This window comes from Pararge aegeria, chromosome 7, assembly GCF_905163445.1.
Source record: "Pararge aegeria chromosome 7, ilParAegt1.1, whole genome shotgun sequence".
Taxonomy (NCBI): domain Eukaryota; kingdom Metazoa; phylum Arthropoda; class Insecta; order Lepidoptera; family Nymphalidae; genus Pararge; species Pararge aegeria.
This window is the reverse complement of record NC_053186.1, coordinates 9,554,678-9,571,584: the sequence shown is the minus strand read 5'-3', so window position 1 is coordinate 9,571,584 and position 16,907 is coordinate 9,554,678. Positions and strand designations below refer to the sequence as shown.

At 35.0% G+C, this 16,907-nt stretch overlaps 2 protein-coding genes across 2 annotated transcripts; one reads left to right on the top strand and one right to left on the bottom strand.

Moving 5' to 3' along the window:
• Positions 1–5,845: 5,845 nt before the first annotated feature.
• LOC120625342 (peptidyl-prolyl cis-trans isomerase D) lies at positions 5,846–14,230 on the bottom strand. Its single transcript, XM_039892379.1, has 8 exons — positions 13,982–14,230; positions 12,862–12,999; positions 11,725–11,831; positions 11,280–11,462; positions 9,346–9,462; positions 8,375–8,540; positions 6,871–6,974; positions 5,846–6,342 (listed from the first exon to the last, which is right to left on the bottom strand). The coding sequence occupies exons 1-8, from the start codon at positions 14,052–14,054 to the stop codon at positions 6,088–6,090; spliced, it is 1,143 nt and encodes a 380-aa protein (XP_039748313.1). The 5' UTR covers positions 14,055–14,230; the 3' UTR covers positions 5,846–6,087.
• Positions 14,231–14,843: 613 nt separating this feature from the next.
• LOC120625319 (AP-1 complex subunit mu-1) lies at positions 14,844–16,543 on the top strand. The gene is made up of 2 exons (XM_039892353.1): positions 14,844–14,960; positions 15,114–16,543. Exon 2 carries the CDS (start codon positions 15,122–15,124, stop codon positions 16,388–16,390), a length of 1,269 nt encoding a protein of 422 aa, XP_039748287.1. The 5' UTR covers positions 14,844–14,960; positions 15,114–15,121; the 3' UTR covers positions 16,391–16,543.
• Positions 16,544–16,907: the final 364 nt, after the last annotated feature.

Below are 16,907 nucleotides of genomic sequence, written 5' to 3'. Positions count from 1 at the left end.
GACAAGCCTGTGACTAAATTAATGGGAGTTACCTTACCTTAGTTTACCTTACGAAGCATACAGCAATAGTTTACGGTTCTTTATGCACACAATTAGTTCTACAATACAATTTGACATTAAAAAAATATTTGAAAAAAAAAACACTTACGAACCATAGAGCTATTGAATCTATGATTAAGGCTGAGACCCATAGTTTAGTTTGACTTAGCTTAGACGTAAGAAACAGTTATAACGAGACAATGGCATGTCTCTGACGAAAATGTGTTGTTTTATTACCAACTTTGACGGAGCCAATCCAAAGTAGTCTTTACAGTCCATTCACTATAACTTGTCCTCCATATAATGCAGGGGACTATATAAGATAGAGGGCTTTGAATCTCAGCCTTAGTATGCTTGCTCAGATTAAGCACAAAATTTGCTCTGTGGGTCCAGTAGATAGTTCTATTGAACTATCTACGGGGCCCACAGAGCTAATTTTGTGCACGTGAAAAAAATGCATTGCACAATGCAAATTTTTTACGAAGCACACAGTCATTCAATCTTTTTGGTATGCTTGCACAATTTAAATATACAAATAGCTCTATGGTTCATAATTATGTGATCCAAACGAGTAAAATAGTATTTTCATAAATAATTTTGGTATTAATCGTAATTTATCTTACATGTGTGGTAAGTCAGTGAATAAGATCATAAACTATCAATGTACGTCTATTATAGTATGGTTCATTGCCTTACGTGTCTTTTCATGGAAACAATTTTTTCTATACATTTTAGTGTAAAGTATGTTTTATAAAAAATATGAAAAAAACAAGAGAACAATTTATTAATTGAAATAACAAACCTTATAGATTAAAAAAAAACATTATTTAAGACACATAAAAAATGGACTATTCTAGTCTCTATACACATTCACATTTGTAGCGTACAAACAAGTGCATTCATTCAATCGCGATAAAAAATCGTCATAATTCGTTAGTTATAATTTATAAAAACGATACGCATATTCATTCATTAAAATAAGACAGTGAGGCTATTCCAGATATATTTACAAAAACAACAATTACAAATACAAAGTTTAGACAATATCTGGAATAAAGTAAACGATACAAAAAATAGTAAGAATAATTCTAATCAGGACTATATAGTAAAGTTTAACTTAAAGCTTACAACATAAATTCTGGTTTTATTTATATTGCAATTCTATTAACTGAGTTTAACAATATTTAATTAAGACTAAATTCGATACAATGCTAGATAGTTATAAATTAATTAAGAGTGCAGCATCAATTGTCAAAACTCACAAGTATTGTGGGTCTAATAAATCGAAACTTAGAAAAGAAAATAAACAAATTTCATGCAAATTATCCGTTTTGGCGTATTTTGTCATCTTAATATAATGGTCTATTACAAGAGCTTTTCAAAGGATTAAGATTTTATTTATGTCATTATTTTATTCAGTCGAGTTGTTATGTATGTTCGAGAGAACGCTCTCGTGTGTACTGCAATAATGATTAAAGACACTGACAAATCCAATTTTTGTTGAAACATAATGACGTTTGAAAGCCACATTGTCTCAACAACGATTTGACTGGATATGGTGTGCAAAGACCATAAGAGTGTCACGTCATGAACTTCTGTCAGTAAATTAGGTGGTTAAAGAGATTTTATTAGATTTTGAAACAAACAATTCGAATTGACAAACCATCGAAATACAATGACACAGGATAGCCTTGTAACAAGTAGAATCAACAACTTCTGAATGGCTAGCATAGGCAGGACTGAGGACACACAATGTATTCCCCCGATTATATATCCACTGACAAGTGATAAAATTTACTTATCCACCTGCCGAAGCCTGATTACATTAATTGGATACTTTTTACCGTGCGCCCACTGTTGGAGGATAGTAAAACCGTGTAAGAGGATAAAATTTTGTCCTGTCTCCGTAGAGAAAAATGTGTCCTGACCATGCTAGCTCTCTTGGGCGCATTTCGACAGGTTGATTTTTTGTGGGAGGCGATATTTAACATTGTATAAACGATATGTGATTTTCATTAATTTAACCCCTCAAGGAAATCCCCGCAACTTAACTTACCGACGGAGTTAAGAACTAATGGAAATGCGCCCGTCGCTACGTATACGTGACAAATTATAATATCACTAAAATTGGTAATCCAAGACCAACCTAGAATAATAACCATAAAAAAATTATTACAATCCATATTAATTGAAGAGAAATATAAATAACTAAGTAACTTTCAATAATTAAGTTAAGTAATACGAATTAAGAAAAGAGACCAACAAGTTATATGTAAATCGGAGATTAAAAATATTTCAAATATAAGTTTGTTGTGGCGCTCTGGGATTTAGGCATATAATATCTGAGATAACGTCTTGAAATATCTTATTAATTTACTGTAGTATTCCCCTTTTCAGTGGTCCTTTACGGTTTGGCCACATAATAAATAAATATTTATTTACTGGCCGGTTTCCCAATAAAGACCAGCACGATTCGTTAAATGGTGCCAGTTAGATTAATGCGTTGTAAGCAGATCGGTATGGTGTTTGTCAAGAAGGGACCTTGTAGAAAGAGATGTTTTCGTACAGAAGTTACTTAAAATATTACTAATGAAACAAAGTTATTCAATTCATCCTTAACGTTTTTTAAATACCTATACGTAATAACGTTACAGATGCGAAGGTCAACAAAAGTAGCATATCACAACAAAAAACACGCGAAAATTTATACTAAATCAATACCAAAATTTGGAACGTTTGGACAATCGAATAAAAATCCCATCCAATAAGACTTTTGTACATCTGTCAGAATACGTTCTTTCCGGATAATAGTGCTCGACCACCAGAAATGTGCTAGGGAGCTTAGCATTGGGCGAGGTCAAAAGCGAGGTCAAAATAAATTTCTTATTGGTATCATATAAATCCTAGGTTAGTACATCTGGTCGAAAAGCAGTCAGTAACATCGACGACGATCGTTACTTAGAAATTATAAGAATTAAAAAAATCACGATGATAAAAACACAACGCAATTTCAATAATATTAGTGGCAGTGTACTGTAATTTTTAAATTATTTTAATACAAATTAAGATTGAAAGAGAAATTTTACTTGAATACCTTTTTATCATTCGCAACGTTCACAAAAACCATCAGTGCTTATATGCAAACAATCTATTCGGTGATTTTGAGTAATTCTTTTTTTAAATACAAAAAAAATAGACCAGCGGGCTAAAATAAATAAAAACAAGGTACGATTAACATAGATTCTCTTGATAAATGTATTTATTACAAGCTTTTATTTAACTTGCAATGTTTGTATGTTATTTTGTTTCGGCCAAATACAAAACTGTTATCAGTTATCCGATGAGTTGTATTTTTTCAAACAAAATGGTTCAGATAATATTGCAAGCTAAGTGTCATCGTTAAAGGACTATGAAAACCTTGTAATTATAATTTACTATGTATATTTTTTTAAATATAATTTTAAGTAAAAACTAATGAAAAGATTATAACATCGTAAGTATGGAGGGTAGAGGTAAGGAGAGTCATCTGTGTATATGAAAAAGTGTCGTCAAAATGTATTAAATTAGGATGGCGCCACATTTGCATCAGGGTAACTCTTAAAAGAAGCGCCAAATATAAATATTGTTAGAGTAGGCTTGAAAAATAAACAAGGAAGTATGGAGATACAAGGAAGTAAGGTTATATTTACCACAATATTTTGTACAACGTAAGTTGTTGAAATTCTCAATAATTAACTACTTTAGTCGATAATGACATTACATTTTTTAACTCGGCATACTTCAATTCATCTACGATTGCTACATTCATACCATACCCTGTGCATCCACCAGAGCCATTGTGGAGGATTTTTGAACTGTTACTTAGCGCATACACTGGACACTTTTTCAACTTTTCTCCCATATAAGATGACTCTCCTTACCTCTACCCTCCATAATCGTAAGACAAGTAGTAATAAATAGACTTTAAGCATTTTGTTTCCGCTAAGTAATGGACCTAATGTTACTCGTGGTAGTGTTGGCTGTAGTTGAACGTTATAGGTTCGTTATAGTCTAGAGGTTGCAGTTCTTAAATTTTCAAAAACAACTATACAATAAAGAACGTACAAATCTTAAACAGTACGATTTTAGTTTTAAGTTTTGAATACTACCGAATTAGCACCTAAAGAAAATACTAATTAGTTAGAAAATACTAGTACACTTAATTTCTCTTTCTTTTTTTTGCGAGTGTGCGTAGAAAACTAAAGCTACGGATATGGTGTCAGATATTTTAAAATAATAAGTTCTTAATTCAAGTTAATCCTTGACTGCAACATTACCCGGTGTTAAGTGATGATGCAGTATAAGATGTTAGTGGGCTGAGCTCGTAGAGTTAAGTAGTTATACCCCTAATTGCTTTACGCGGCATCGTACCGGATAGCTAAATCGCTTGGACGCACGTTTTTGTCGGTAGAGTGGTTATTAGCCAATGCCGAGCCCTCCCACTAGGTCGGCCAAAAAAATTTAGAATCCATACATTTCCAATGTATGAAACATTGCCACAGCGGCGCTCACCAATACCAATCCGCCAGGGAGGTCGTGCGACGAAAAATAAAAAAAGCTATCTAACAAAAAAAAAGTAGAACAATTTGGGACATTTCACGTCTCTCCTGGTTTACCCAGTTCAGTCTTTTGTTCACCAGCTCGGAAGACAAGACTAATTCGAGTGGAAGCCGGTAAGAAGTTCAGCGGTTTTCCATTATCTATGTTACGATATACTATTGAAATAACCACCTACTTCCGGGATACTAGGCAAGATTTTGGTCATGTTGGATGCACAGATTATAAAACGCGTATGTGTTTAATTCTCTTCAGAACACTAAAATATTAAAACAGTCTAATTTGTTTAGACATCTTTACGAGGCTCGTCGTATAGTTTCCAACTGTAGCGTTCAAAGTTCCGCCTTGTTGCGACCACAAGAATTTGCTAGTTCTAATCGACACAACTTTAATAAGGACATAAATTTACTAAGCTAAACGATCTGGTTTAGCTTAAGCGGAATCAAACGTAACTGCTAATTCCATAACTTTTATCGACGTTTGTCATCTCTTATACGGTTTGATCGATCTGCCATGTCCGCAAAAACCGAACAAATCTGTATGATGTATTTTTTTTAAATGGCGTCTAAAGCGGCGGGACAGACTCCCTGGCGTGTGTGGCGACGCATAATGGCCGTAAAATCGAGCTTCCCTAACAGAAGATGCCAAAAAAATAAATTTGGTAGTTTATAGTAAACAGTTATGTCAAAAACATCAAAAATAATATGTAATCTAACATTCACATGCAGGATAAAAAAATTTCTTTGTCCTATAACTTTTCGATGTTACATATCTATCACGCGACCTCAGTGGATCTTTTTTTTATAAAAAACACCACAAAATCGAAACGGGCTCTCTATGCACGTTTTGCACCTACACCACATCTCGAGCTCTCTCTAGTTTCAATACTGGGAAACAGTAGGTACTGCCGCTAGATGTCGCTCTTTTGATACCGATACGGTAGTTAACGCGATCTCGGGATTTCACCGGATCGAATAAATAAACAAGATTAGAAAATCCCACCCTGAACATCTTCAGGAGATGTTGTCTTTACTAGGAACAATTGATCTTTGCAATATTACTTTGTAGAGTATCGGAGGATGCTACAGAATACAGATTTGTACGGCTGTTGCAGATTATATCAAATAAGGTCATAATTATATTACTTTATTAATTAAACACTGTTGCCCGCGTTTTCCTCGGCGTTTATTACGATTTTTCACGAATCCCGTGGAATCACTTTGTTTTTCTGGTTTAAAAAGTAGCCTATTTTACTCTCCATCCTTTCAACTAATTCCATGCGTAAAATCAAAGTTCGAAATTCGAAGTCAGGGCGTAAAGTAAGGACAAACGAAGAACACACACTTTCGCATTTATGATATTTGTTTGGATGCACTATGGAATTCCGCAAAGGAACGCCTGATTTTATCCAATATTCAAAAAATCTTGTAAATCATAACTTTGAGCCTTATTTCAGTGATGTCCGGCGACGGCGCTCTCCTCTTTTTGCTCACGAAAAAACTTTGATAGCCGCTGTTTTTGTAAATCATTATAGTTTTTGTACGAGTGGCGCACGTCTTCCAGAAGTTTCTGTACTGCTTTGTTCTTTGGGGAGACTTGGTCGGCTCTCTTGAGATCGGATAGGGCTGCTTCGTAATTCTGAAGGGCGAAGTTCGCATGACCTCGACGGTACAGGGCTTTTTCGTTTTCGGAGTCTATGTTTAGTACCTATAAAATAAAAAACATAACAGGATCCTTGCAAAGTATAATTTACTAGCGGCTTCGCTAAGGTATAAATTCGACAAAAAACGGTGGAGTCAACATGTACATTATTTTTCGGAGATTTAATTGCAAAGAACTTAATTAATATTTATTATTTAAATTAATTAAAATAAAAAAATATAATTAAAATTTGCATGGAGTCGACGAGTTTATGCTAAATGTTTATATTTTTCTAAAGTGGTAATTTTCTCCCAAGTTTAGGTTTTCCTAATAGAAAAAAATCAGTAGGTATAAATTAGTAATTTTGAAAAAAATTAAAACAACGAAATACTCAGTAATGTCAGTAACGTCTATAGTATTTTTCATTTTATACCATAATTTTAACTAATTACTAATAAACAATTTCAACAAGTTTTCGTTAGAAGTAGCTTTGAAATTTTGTTTTAGCAAGAAAGTCGGCATATTCCTACCTCCTTCCCAACGGACTGGTATATTTGATTGAGATTTTGGATCGTGTTATAATTTCATACATACCGCGGAACAACATCTGATGCAGGCTCTGAAGTCGTCCATTTTGGTGAAACAGGCCGCTAAGTTCAGGTTACATTGGAGTATATACGTCGTTATTTCTTCGTCATCTGTTAAATCGGTTGATTGTTTAAACATAATTATTGTGTTGTAGAGGTTAAGAAATACCGATTTTGATACCCGGCAGATCTGCCTTTTCGTAGTTAGGTATCTGCGTTTGAAGTAATTTAATAACATTGAAGGAAAGCATCCTTTCTCATTAAGAGGGGGTACCTTGTGCCCTATACGACAATACGGTACCGGTAATCATTTAAAAAAAAACTTGTTACTAACTAAATATATAACCTAAAATACTGTGTTAAATAAGTGTTATAATTGATACTATTTTTAACTAGTTATATTTTATATGATAAATATTAGAGATGTACCTACTATGAACCATGTTTCGCAGAGTGACCCAGCACAGAGTTTTACTCGGTTTAATTTCCGCCAAACCTAGTACTCGCCCGAGTTACTCTGATCATGAGAAAAGCGAAAACATGTTTAAACAGGCATTGCAACTCGGGCTGCGAGCGAGCGGTTAATGTGCTCCCGCTTCAAGTGTCCTTTATACAAGCTTAGTACTTATGCAAGTTTCGTACGTCTCACATTGAGGAAGCAAGTGTCGTTTACGCAATTTTAGTACGTCTAGTATACAGATCGCAAGTGTTATTTAAGCAAGTTTAGTACGTTTCCTATACAGGTCACAAGTGTCTTTTATGGAATTTTAGCACACCTCGTGTATAGGAAGCAAGTGTCTTTTATGCAAGTTTAGTACGTCAAGTATACAGGTCGCAAGTATCTTTAATGAAAGTTTAGTACGTCTCCTGTACATGTCGCAAGTGTCTTTTATGCAAGTTTAGTAAATCGCGTGTATTGGAAGCAGGAGTCGTTTATGCAAGTTTGGTACGTCTCGCATTCAGAAAACAAGCGTCGTTTAAGCAAGTTAAGTACGTCTTGTATATAGATCGCCAGTGTCTTTTATGTAAGTTTAGTACGCCTCGTGTACAGGTCGCAAGTGTTTTTATGCACTTTTAGTACGTCTCGTATGCAGGAAGAAAGTGTCCTTTATGCAAGTTTAGTGCGTCTCTTATACAGGTCGCAATTTTCTTTTACGCAAGTGAAGTAATACTCGTATTGTTGCAGCTGAGAATACATTTCTAAAATTAAATAATATAATACACGTTTTCCTATTGAGTACCTACTACCCACATTAATTAAATAGGGAAATGGTAGCTTTGTATGTTATCCAATACGTTTTGTCTGACTGTGCTTAGCCGAATAACTCAGCATTTAAACCGAATTTAAGCCGTAGTTAGTTTAAACAAAAAACCCATTTTTTTTTTTATTTAAATCCTATAAATTGATTTAAACCCACGGTGCGTCGCCCCGCGTATATGCGGGTCGGTCTGACCCGTCGCATTAGATGTTTAACATCTAAAACTGCAGTAATTCCTATGGCCGTACTCACAGTCGTCATGTGGCCCTTTTCTGCCTTCCTCTAGAACATCCCTGGCGTGGTACAGAAACCGCAAGCACTTGTGGTACTTCCGCGTAGCCGTCTTGTACTGCGCCGCGCAAAACAAAGAGTTGCCAACAGTCTTCACTTCCCGTATCCTCTGCATTAACTCCTCTATCTAAAAAAAGTTAAAGCTGTAAAAATCTGTAACATCTGGCGAGGCATCTTTTCATGATGGATGAATTTTTTTTAAGATGGATTTCCGCAAAGTAACGCCTGCTTCTATCCAATACGTAAAGTATTTGTTATTATCAAATATTTATATGTGCCGTGTTATAGATCAGATATACAGAATTCAGTTGTCATCACCTCTCCTCTTCCCGCGAATCATACGAGGCGACTGAGAGGATATAGCGGTGAGCGAACAGCATGGTCCTCAACTGCGACATGCCCTCCCGTTTGGAGAGGCCTTTAGTCCAGCAGTAGACTGTTATAGGCTATTCATATTGCAGTATCTCGCAAAGACACCAGTGGCGGCGCAACCAGTCGCGCAACCAAGAAAAGCATGTATACAGCGCTATGGAGGGTGGCGACTTGGTTGCAAACAAAATTGTTAGCGATAGATCTTCCACTGGTACCGCGACCACTAATATATATGTAGCCGTAACGCTCCATCCCCACGCTACACAGTGCACATACGTACAGCAAAAGAAATGTTAACTCCTCAATATCAATTTTGTAACGGATTAACTTGTTATCTGCTCCGGTATTTGCCAATTGGTAGCCGCAACCGGTAGCGCCACCAGTGTCCTATTTTCCGTTTCTTTGTCCTAGATTGATTGATTAACTCATTGTACCGCGTCGTAAACACTCGATATAAGTCCCCATTCATGGGTTCTTTAAAATCGAATTGTGAAATTAAGTAGGTCATCATTGTAAAACTAAGTAATTGCCAGTATTGTAAAACTATATAATTTACGTACGGTAAGGTTGATCCGTATATCCTCAGGATACTCTGGAAGCTGGTCAGCTGTTCCGTCTCTGCAACTCACGTCCCAACTCTCCTCTGTGATCTCTCCACAATCATCTATCACGCATTCCTGCAAAATATAATATCTTTTACCAGCCAACAAAAATATATCGACTATACATTATAACAGTACTAACATTTAAACCTTAACCTTGGATACAATAAACACTATTTAATAATAAAATTTTTGCTCTTTGCTAAATTCAACGAACACGTTTCAGATAAAAATCTTAATTATTATACATGTATCAAAAATAAATATTAGGATTTAAGATTTTGATTTTTTTTTAATTATTGTTAGTAAGGCGCGGCGGGGCCACTTACTAACTAGATAGAACTAGATAATTTATGGATAACTATAAGACAAACAAATGAGAGATGGCATTAAACATTATAAAATACATGATATTAATATAATATACTATAGTGATACTCTGCGAATATTGAAGTAAAGGTCATTCAATATTCTCAGAGTACCTCAACAATTCACGGAATAATGCTATCCACCAGTCATGGAGTAGATCCCATTGAGCATTGCTGTCCAAGAGCGCATTGAATGACAACAATGAACGCGGTATAGGTGCCATGCTTCGTGCAACAGTGTTACAGGAAAGAACCACGAATAATTTGTTTATTCATAGATGAAGGTTTGTTTTTTATGGACACGCATACAACACAGTTGGTTATGAAGATCTGGAGCATCGATATGTCCTCGTAAGACCTTGGCACATTATTTTCAGTCGGCCGCAAGTCCTTCTGAGTAATATTATATACTTTCAATGATTATTATTGCCCTATCGGTTTAAGGAACGGTTTTTTTTTGGTTCTCCGGGATACAACTTTTAGTTTGTATATTATATTAGTGCCGACAGTTTCGCAGTTGATTATGTGTTCCAAGTTTTCCATCTTCAACACCAGTTTTCAGTGAGCTTGGTAAAAGAAAGACCGGCGCAGCGGTGAGCGCTTTGGTTTAAAGTTGGACGTTTTGGGTTCGAATCCCAGCAGGGCAATTTGGTATTTTATAATTTTTGATTTTTTTTTATTTGTTAGCACCCTATTGACAAGGTTTGGGTTTACTTAACAGGTTAGCCTGCTAAAATTTATTTATTTAGGAAAACCAAAATCTAGTACATTTTTCTTTTCCAAGCTGTGAGCTAAATGAGGGTTCAGCTTATTACAGGTTTTCACAACGTTTACAATTAATTTAAATTACAAAATAAATGTGTAAAAATATTTTACTAATTAATAAGGTTAATTCAAATTCAAATTTGATTTATTTCAAGTAGGCCTAATTAATAAGCACTTTTGAAACATCAAGTCAGTCTGTTTGTAGTGACTCTACCAGCGGTTCGGAAGGCAGATTCCACTGAGAAGAGCCGGCAAGAAACTCAGCAGATTGCTCTTTTCCAACATCATATTTAAGTTTAACAATCTTTAGAATTTTTCTGTTTTTTGAGAGATGAGAGCGGAGTGGCCTGCTTCCAACCAGCCTTGTTGTTAAGGAATTCATCAATCGTGTAGTAACCACGATTTGTTAAATGTGTTTTAATATATTGTTTAAACTTAGGTAAAGGTAGATCTAATATTACCTTCGGTTTGACTTTGACTTTATCATGTTATAAAAGCATTATAAAAGCATAGTTACAAGTTTATAATGTTATGTAACCACCATCATAGATGCATCATCACTTATCACGAGGCGAGACTGCAGGCAACGGCTAACTTGTAATGGAATAAAAAATAAAAAATATGATTTCCGAGCCCAACTGAGTACTGTGACTGAGACGCGTATGCGAAATAATGCGTTCCTATCCAAACTCATTATTTCAAGGACCGAACTCGTTTTGTGCGTTAAGATTGAAAGGTTGACCCATAAAATGTACTTACCACACTTATATGTCCGTCGTCAGACAGTCGCTGTATCTCGATAGCTATTCCGAGTCCGGCCAGCACGTTGCCGAAAGCCACATTCGTGCCGTCGAGCTGAGGGCACGGCACTGTCGTCACGCAGAACTGCGACCCGTTAGAGTTTCGGCCCGCGTTGGCCATACTAACAACTCCTGTGAGATGCTAGAAAATTCCACAATCATTATTTTGATATGATGATGATGACAGGGTGATTCCTTATGATATATTCTTATGCACCCTTCTACAGTATTTCGTAATTCCGTTACACGTTGTATATAATAGCGCTTGACTGCAATCACACCTGATGGTATGTTATTATGCAGCCTTAGATGGGGCGCACTTGCCTAGAAGGTAATAATTACGTAAGATGATGTAACTACAAACCGCGCAAAGCAACACAATTTAAACTAAAAAGGTAACCTACGGTAAGTTGAAAGTTTTCATCTTCGAACGTGGGGCCGTAGATACTCTCGCTGCCCGTCCCGTCGCCATTGATGATGTCGCCGCCTTGCAGCATGAACTGCGATATCGCTGGAAAAAGTAAACTTCCTTATTAACTATATATATAACTAGGTATTACACTACACTTAAAGATAAAAGGGTATCTAAACTATTTATTTTAGAGCTGTTGCAAACTTCGGAGAATGTATAACTAGGGAAATGGTATTTTCTGTAATTTTTCCGCTATGAATCAAAGAGTATGAAATTAAATGAAAGAAACCATTCTAGTCGATAAAATTAGCAGTGATCTCTATGGGGTTGGAACCGAGGAAATAAGTAGCATAAAGTAACCCTGAAAATGAAATGTAGGAATTTCTAATATACAATGTAATTTATCATTTCTTTTATCCTTATACACTCTCCTGATGATGCTCGGTTGTAGGAGCGAAACGTACGTAGAGAGTGCATTGCTGATGATCTTTTTGGTGAGGAGTATAAAGATTGAAGACATTATGAATTTATTTTACGGCTGATTTGAATACATTTATTTTATTGAATCATGATTTTTCAGTTTTTTTAGGTGTTCTTTTCAACTTTTCTTCTGTGCAAATGATATCAAATTTGTGTGCGTGTAATGCTTTTTTGATTGATTTTGCTCAGTGTCTCAATTAAAGAAATAATAAGCGTGTTTAGAAAAATAAATAAATTCATTTCCTACAATTGTAATAGATGTGGATAGTCTTGAAATTTAACACTCAATTGATAGTTATGTGTTCAGTAAGGGACTCATAACGTGCTGGACACGGGGCACACGAGAATTTTCTCACGCTGTGGTTAAATGTACGGGAAGCCGTCACCCGCCTGTCGCCACTACCTGTGGCATACTTGGTCCGGTCGCATCGCGTGATATTGCGCAGATGGCCCGTGGTCAGCATGTAAGTTCAGTCACTCAGGGAGCGATAGAGAGAGCTATGCTGTCAATTATTTTGTGTGCAATTATTATCTATCTGTTCCTAATAAACTATACTGCCTATTTGGTTGGTAAAGATTGCTTGACTGACAAGGTCAAGGCTACTGGGTAGCGCAAAATGCTTCTGTTAACTGCCAAATAATAACTTACCTTTATGAAATCGACATCCTTTATAGTGTAAGGGTTTTCCGAAGACACCAATGCCTTTCTCGCCTGTGCATAAGGCTCTGAAGTTCTCAGCAGTTTTAGGCACCACATCATATCTTAATTCTATAACAATTCGACCAGCTGGAAAAGACAAACTAACTTAGTTACTGTGAAAAATATTAACCAAATTTGCAATAGTTCTGCTGTGTGCAGGACAATTGTTCATTATTGCATGGGTGAAAATGCTAGTGCCAGAGCCCTTAGTGTTCCCAATCATATCCGGTAAGCTAAATAAGCTGAAATTTTGATAAATTTTTAGGAATCAATATTACTGTTTTGTATCTGATAAATTCATAGGCCCAGTCTCAAATCGCAAGTGTAGTGTGTTTGTAGCTCTTATGTTTACAGGTATGTCTGTCTGTTAGTCTGTTTGTCCTTCCATCTGTATGTCTGTCTATCTGAAGATTTTTTTGTATTTGTAAAAACAATTTGGGGCACTACAGGGCACAGTGCAGATTGGTGGACAAGACAAACAGCAGACACACAGCGGATACCAAGAATAAAAGTTTATTTCTAAACTAACTCTCTTGTCAACTATTGATTATATTTATTATATTGTTAAAACTACACCTATAGTGATATTTTCATTCATGAAACTGTAAACACATATGTAAAAAAATATTCACAATCGTACAACTGGTCGGAAAATTCATGTTGTTTAAAATTCAATACAAAATTACCAATTTAAATGCAAGCTGTAAGTGCATTCAAGTTGTTCAACCTTCATACTTCTTTTATCATGTCCTTGATTATGACATTTATTTTTATTACTATTAGAGTTGTTACTTGATGAGCTATACATACCTACATGCACAAATTGAGCTATCACTCATACCTAATATGTAGTTTTTACTATAAAAACTATTGCATCGGAAATACTAAGTTACTTGAGCGACCTCGTCCCACTAAACTCGGTGTACAATTAACTACTCATATAAGAATAATCTTAAAATAAATCATGCAACTATAAATCAATGCATAAACCAAAGTCAATATAGTTTCTGTAAATGAATAGTAAGTTTATAAAATTGTTATTTTTTTGAAGAATGTTTTATAAACTAACCTTTCTCGCCATCAATGGAAACATCTAGGAATACTAAAGGGTTCCTTTGTTTAGTCTGGGTCCCGGTTATCATCCTTATAGAGGTATCACAAAACACGTCTTATTTAGAACAAACTAATAACATAGCTAGAACTAAACAGCACCATAATTGACCGTTTCATCTTCAGTTCCAAGGATAAAAGACGTTGAGTTAATTTAACTAAACAAAAACAAAGTAAAAAACAGAATTATTCTAACGCCCGACCTACCCCAAACACCTCCTAAACACAGAAAAAATACAAAACAGGAAAGTGTCAATGTCATAAAATCTACTTGTTTCTAGATGGTTTTGTTGCTCCGAGTTCTAGATTTTTGGGGGAGGGAAAAATGAGAACTGAATTGTTTTCAGTTTTTAAGTAACAAAATTTAACAATTTGCAAACGTGTGTGGTTGGATAAAAGTCTGAGTTTTACAGATTCAATATATTCTTAATTAACACAAACGTTGACTATTTTTTTTTTTTTTTTTTTTTCATTTCTTTTTTTTTTTAATCGTGTTCATATCTTTATTTTTTAATCTTTTAAAATACTTTGCTACTTTTTTACGTGTATATTGAGAAGGGTTTTACCTGAATTAAACATTTATTGTTATTAAAATCGGATTTTATTGCAGGGGCTATGTAACCGGACACTAATTTCAATGTCCTGCCAATCGAGTTTAGATGAACGGAGTATAAAATTAACTAATCTGAATAATACAAGAAATAAAATTAAAGATGAACAATTCTCTTCGGTCAATTTTTGATGATTGCTCCGTGTCACGGCTGTCACCTCTAGTAATGAGTCTGTGATTGTCACTATGACAGTAAATTATTATGACAGACAAAACTTGTAATTTTTTTAAAATGTCAATTGCGTCATCACGACACGAATTAATTTTACAAAGCAGCTATGATTTTTAATTAAATAATCTTATTTTTAAGCTAGTACAGGATATCAAGGTACACTTTTTTAATTTAACTGTTTTATAAAAGTATGTGCTTCCTTTTCCGTTCTTTTATTTTTGTATTTTGACTGTTCATAATTTTTACTAAGTAGGTACTTGTAATCCAATTCTTTACTCAAAGATAAGTTTTATTATGTACATATTTCAGGTACTAAGATGTCTTCGTCGGCGATATATATATTGGATGTGAAGGGTAAAGTTCTCATTTCGAGAAATTACCGCGGAGATGTGGATATGGGTGTGATAGACAAGTTTATGCCACTTCTAATGGAGAAAGAAGAAGAGGGTATGTTGACTCCATTACTCCAAACTAGCGAGTGCACTTTTGCTTATATCAAGACCAACAACCTTTATATTGTGTCAACAACGAAGAAAAACGCCAATATTGCCCTTGTGTTTGTATTCCTTTATAAAATAGTGGAAGTGATGACTGAATACTTCAAGGAACTAGAGGAAGAGAGTATTCGCGACAACTTTGTAGTTATTTACGAGTTGCTGGATGAACTGTTAGATTTTGGCTATCCACAGACTACTGATAGTAAAATACTCCAAGAGTACATTACACAGGAGGGTCATAAATTAGAAATGCAGCCACGTATACCAATGGCAGTTACCAATGCTGTGTCTTGGAGGTCTGAAGGCATTAAATACAGGAAAAATGAAGTATTCCTCGATGTTATTGAATCTGTAAACTTATTGGCTAACTCAAATGGAAATGTTCTCAGAAGTGAGATAGTAGGTGCAATCAAAATGAGGGTTTATTTGTCTGGTATGCCAGAACTGAGACTTGGCTTGAATGACAAAGTACTCTTTGAGAGTACAGGAAGGGGCAAATCAAAGTCTGTTGAACTAGAAGATGTGAAGTTCCACCAGTGTGTCAGATTGTCCAGATTTGAAAATGATAGAACCATTTCGTTCATTCCACCCGATGGTGAATTTGAACTTATGTCATACAGATTAAATACACATGTAAAACCATTGATTTGGATTGAGTCTGTAATTGAACGCCATGCACACTCGAGAGTCGAGTACATGATAAAAGCTAAGTCCCAGTTCAAGAGACGTTCGACTGCTAATAATGTTGAGATAATCATTCCTGTTCCAGCTGATGCTGATTCCCCAAGGTTTAAGACTACTATTGGCAGTGTTAAATATACTCCTGAACAAAATGCTATTACATGGTCTATCAAATCATTCCCAGGAGGCAAGGAGTACTTAATGAGGGCCCATTTCGGCCTACCATCGGTTGAATGTGAGGATACTGATGGCAAGCCCCCAATTCAAGTCAAATTTGAAATCCCATATTTCACTACATCTGGGATACAAGTTAGATATCTTAAAATCATTGAGAAGAGTGGCTACCAAGCTTTACCCTGGGTTCGGTACATCACACAGAATGGTGACTATCAACTAAGAACAAACTAAAATATGACAAGATTTTTGTTACATTCCTTTTTATTTATAACTTGCACCTAGAATATTAATCATTATGTTCTTGCAATTTGTTTATCTTAATTGTAATATGGAAGTATTATTGTAAGAAATTATTGACCCTATAATAAATAATCCAAACTAAAATTTTAGTTTTCTTTAATCTTTTCTCAATTATTAAGTCTGCAAGAGTCAGTTGTCGTATCTTTAATAAAAACTATTAGAGTAGGTTATATATACTATATTCTGCAGATGATTTCTTTTTGCTATTTATTACATAGTATTACTGAAAAATAAAACTATACATGGGATGATTTTTGGAAAGTCAGTCAAGTGGTATTATTTTAAACCTATGAGATTAGCAAACGTAATAAATTATAAACTATATAGTACTTGGTAGGATGTGTATTTGCAAGCCACGGTCAAAGAGAATATAACACTACGTTTGCCACGTCCATATTATTTGAAGATCGAAATAAATATTCTAAAACTGGCAATCTGTCAAAATACC

What these genes read in the sequence shown, in the direction of transcription:
- LOC120625342 (XM_039892379.1), bottom strand. Translation starts at nt 14,054, where the DNA reads ATGATAACCGGGACCCAGACTAAACAAAGGAACCCTTTAGTATTCCTA. An exon ending in TTCCATTGATGGCGAGAAAG is followed by an intron (nt 13,000 to 13,981) that starts GTTAGTTTATAA and finishes TGTCTTTTCCAG; the next exon opens with CTGGTCGAATTGTTATAGAA. An exon ending in ACGACGGACATATAAGTGTG is followed by an intron (nt 9,463 to 11,279) that starts GTAAGTACATTT and finishes TATATTTTGCAG; the next exon opens with GAATGCGTGATAGATGATTG.
- LOC120625319 (XM_039892353.1), top strand. Translation starts at nt 15,122, where the DNA reads ATGTCTTCGTCGGCGATATATATATTGGATGTGAAGGGTAAAGTTCTC.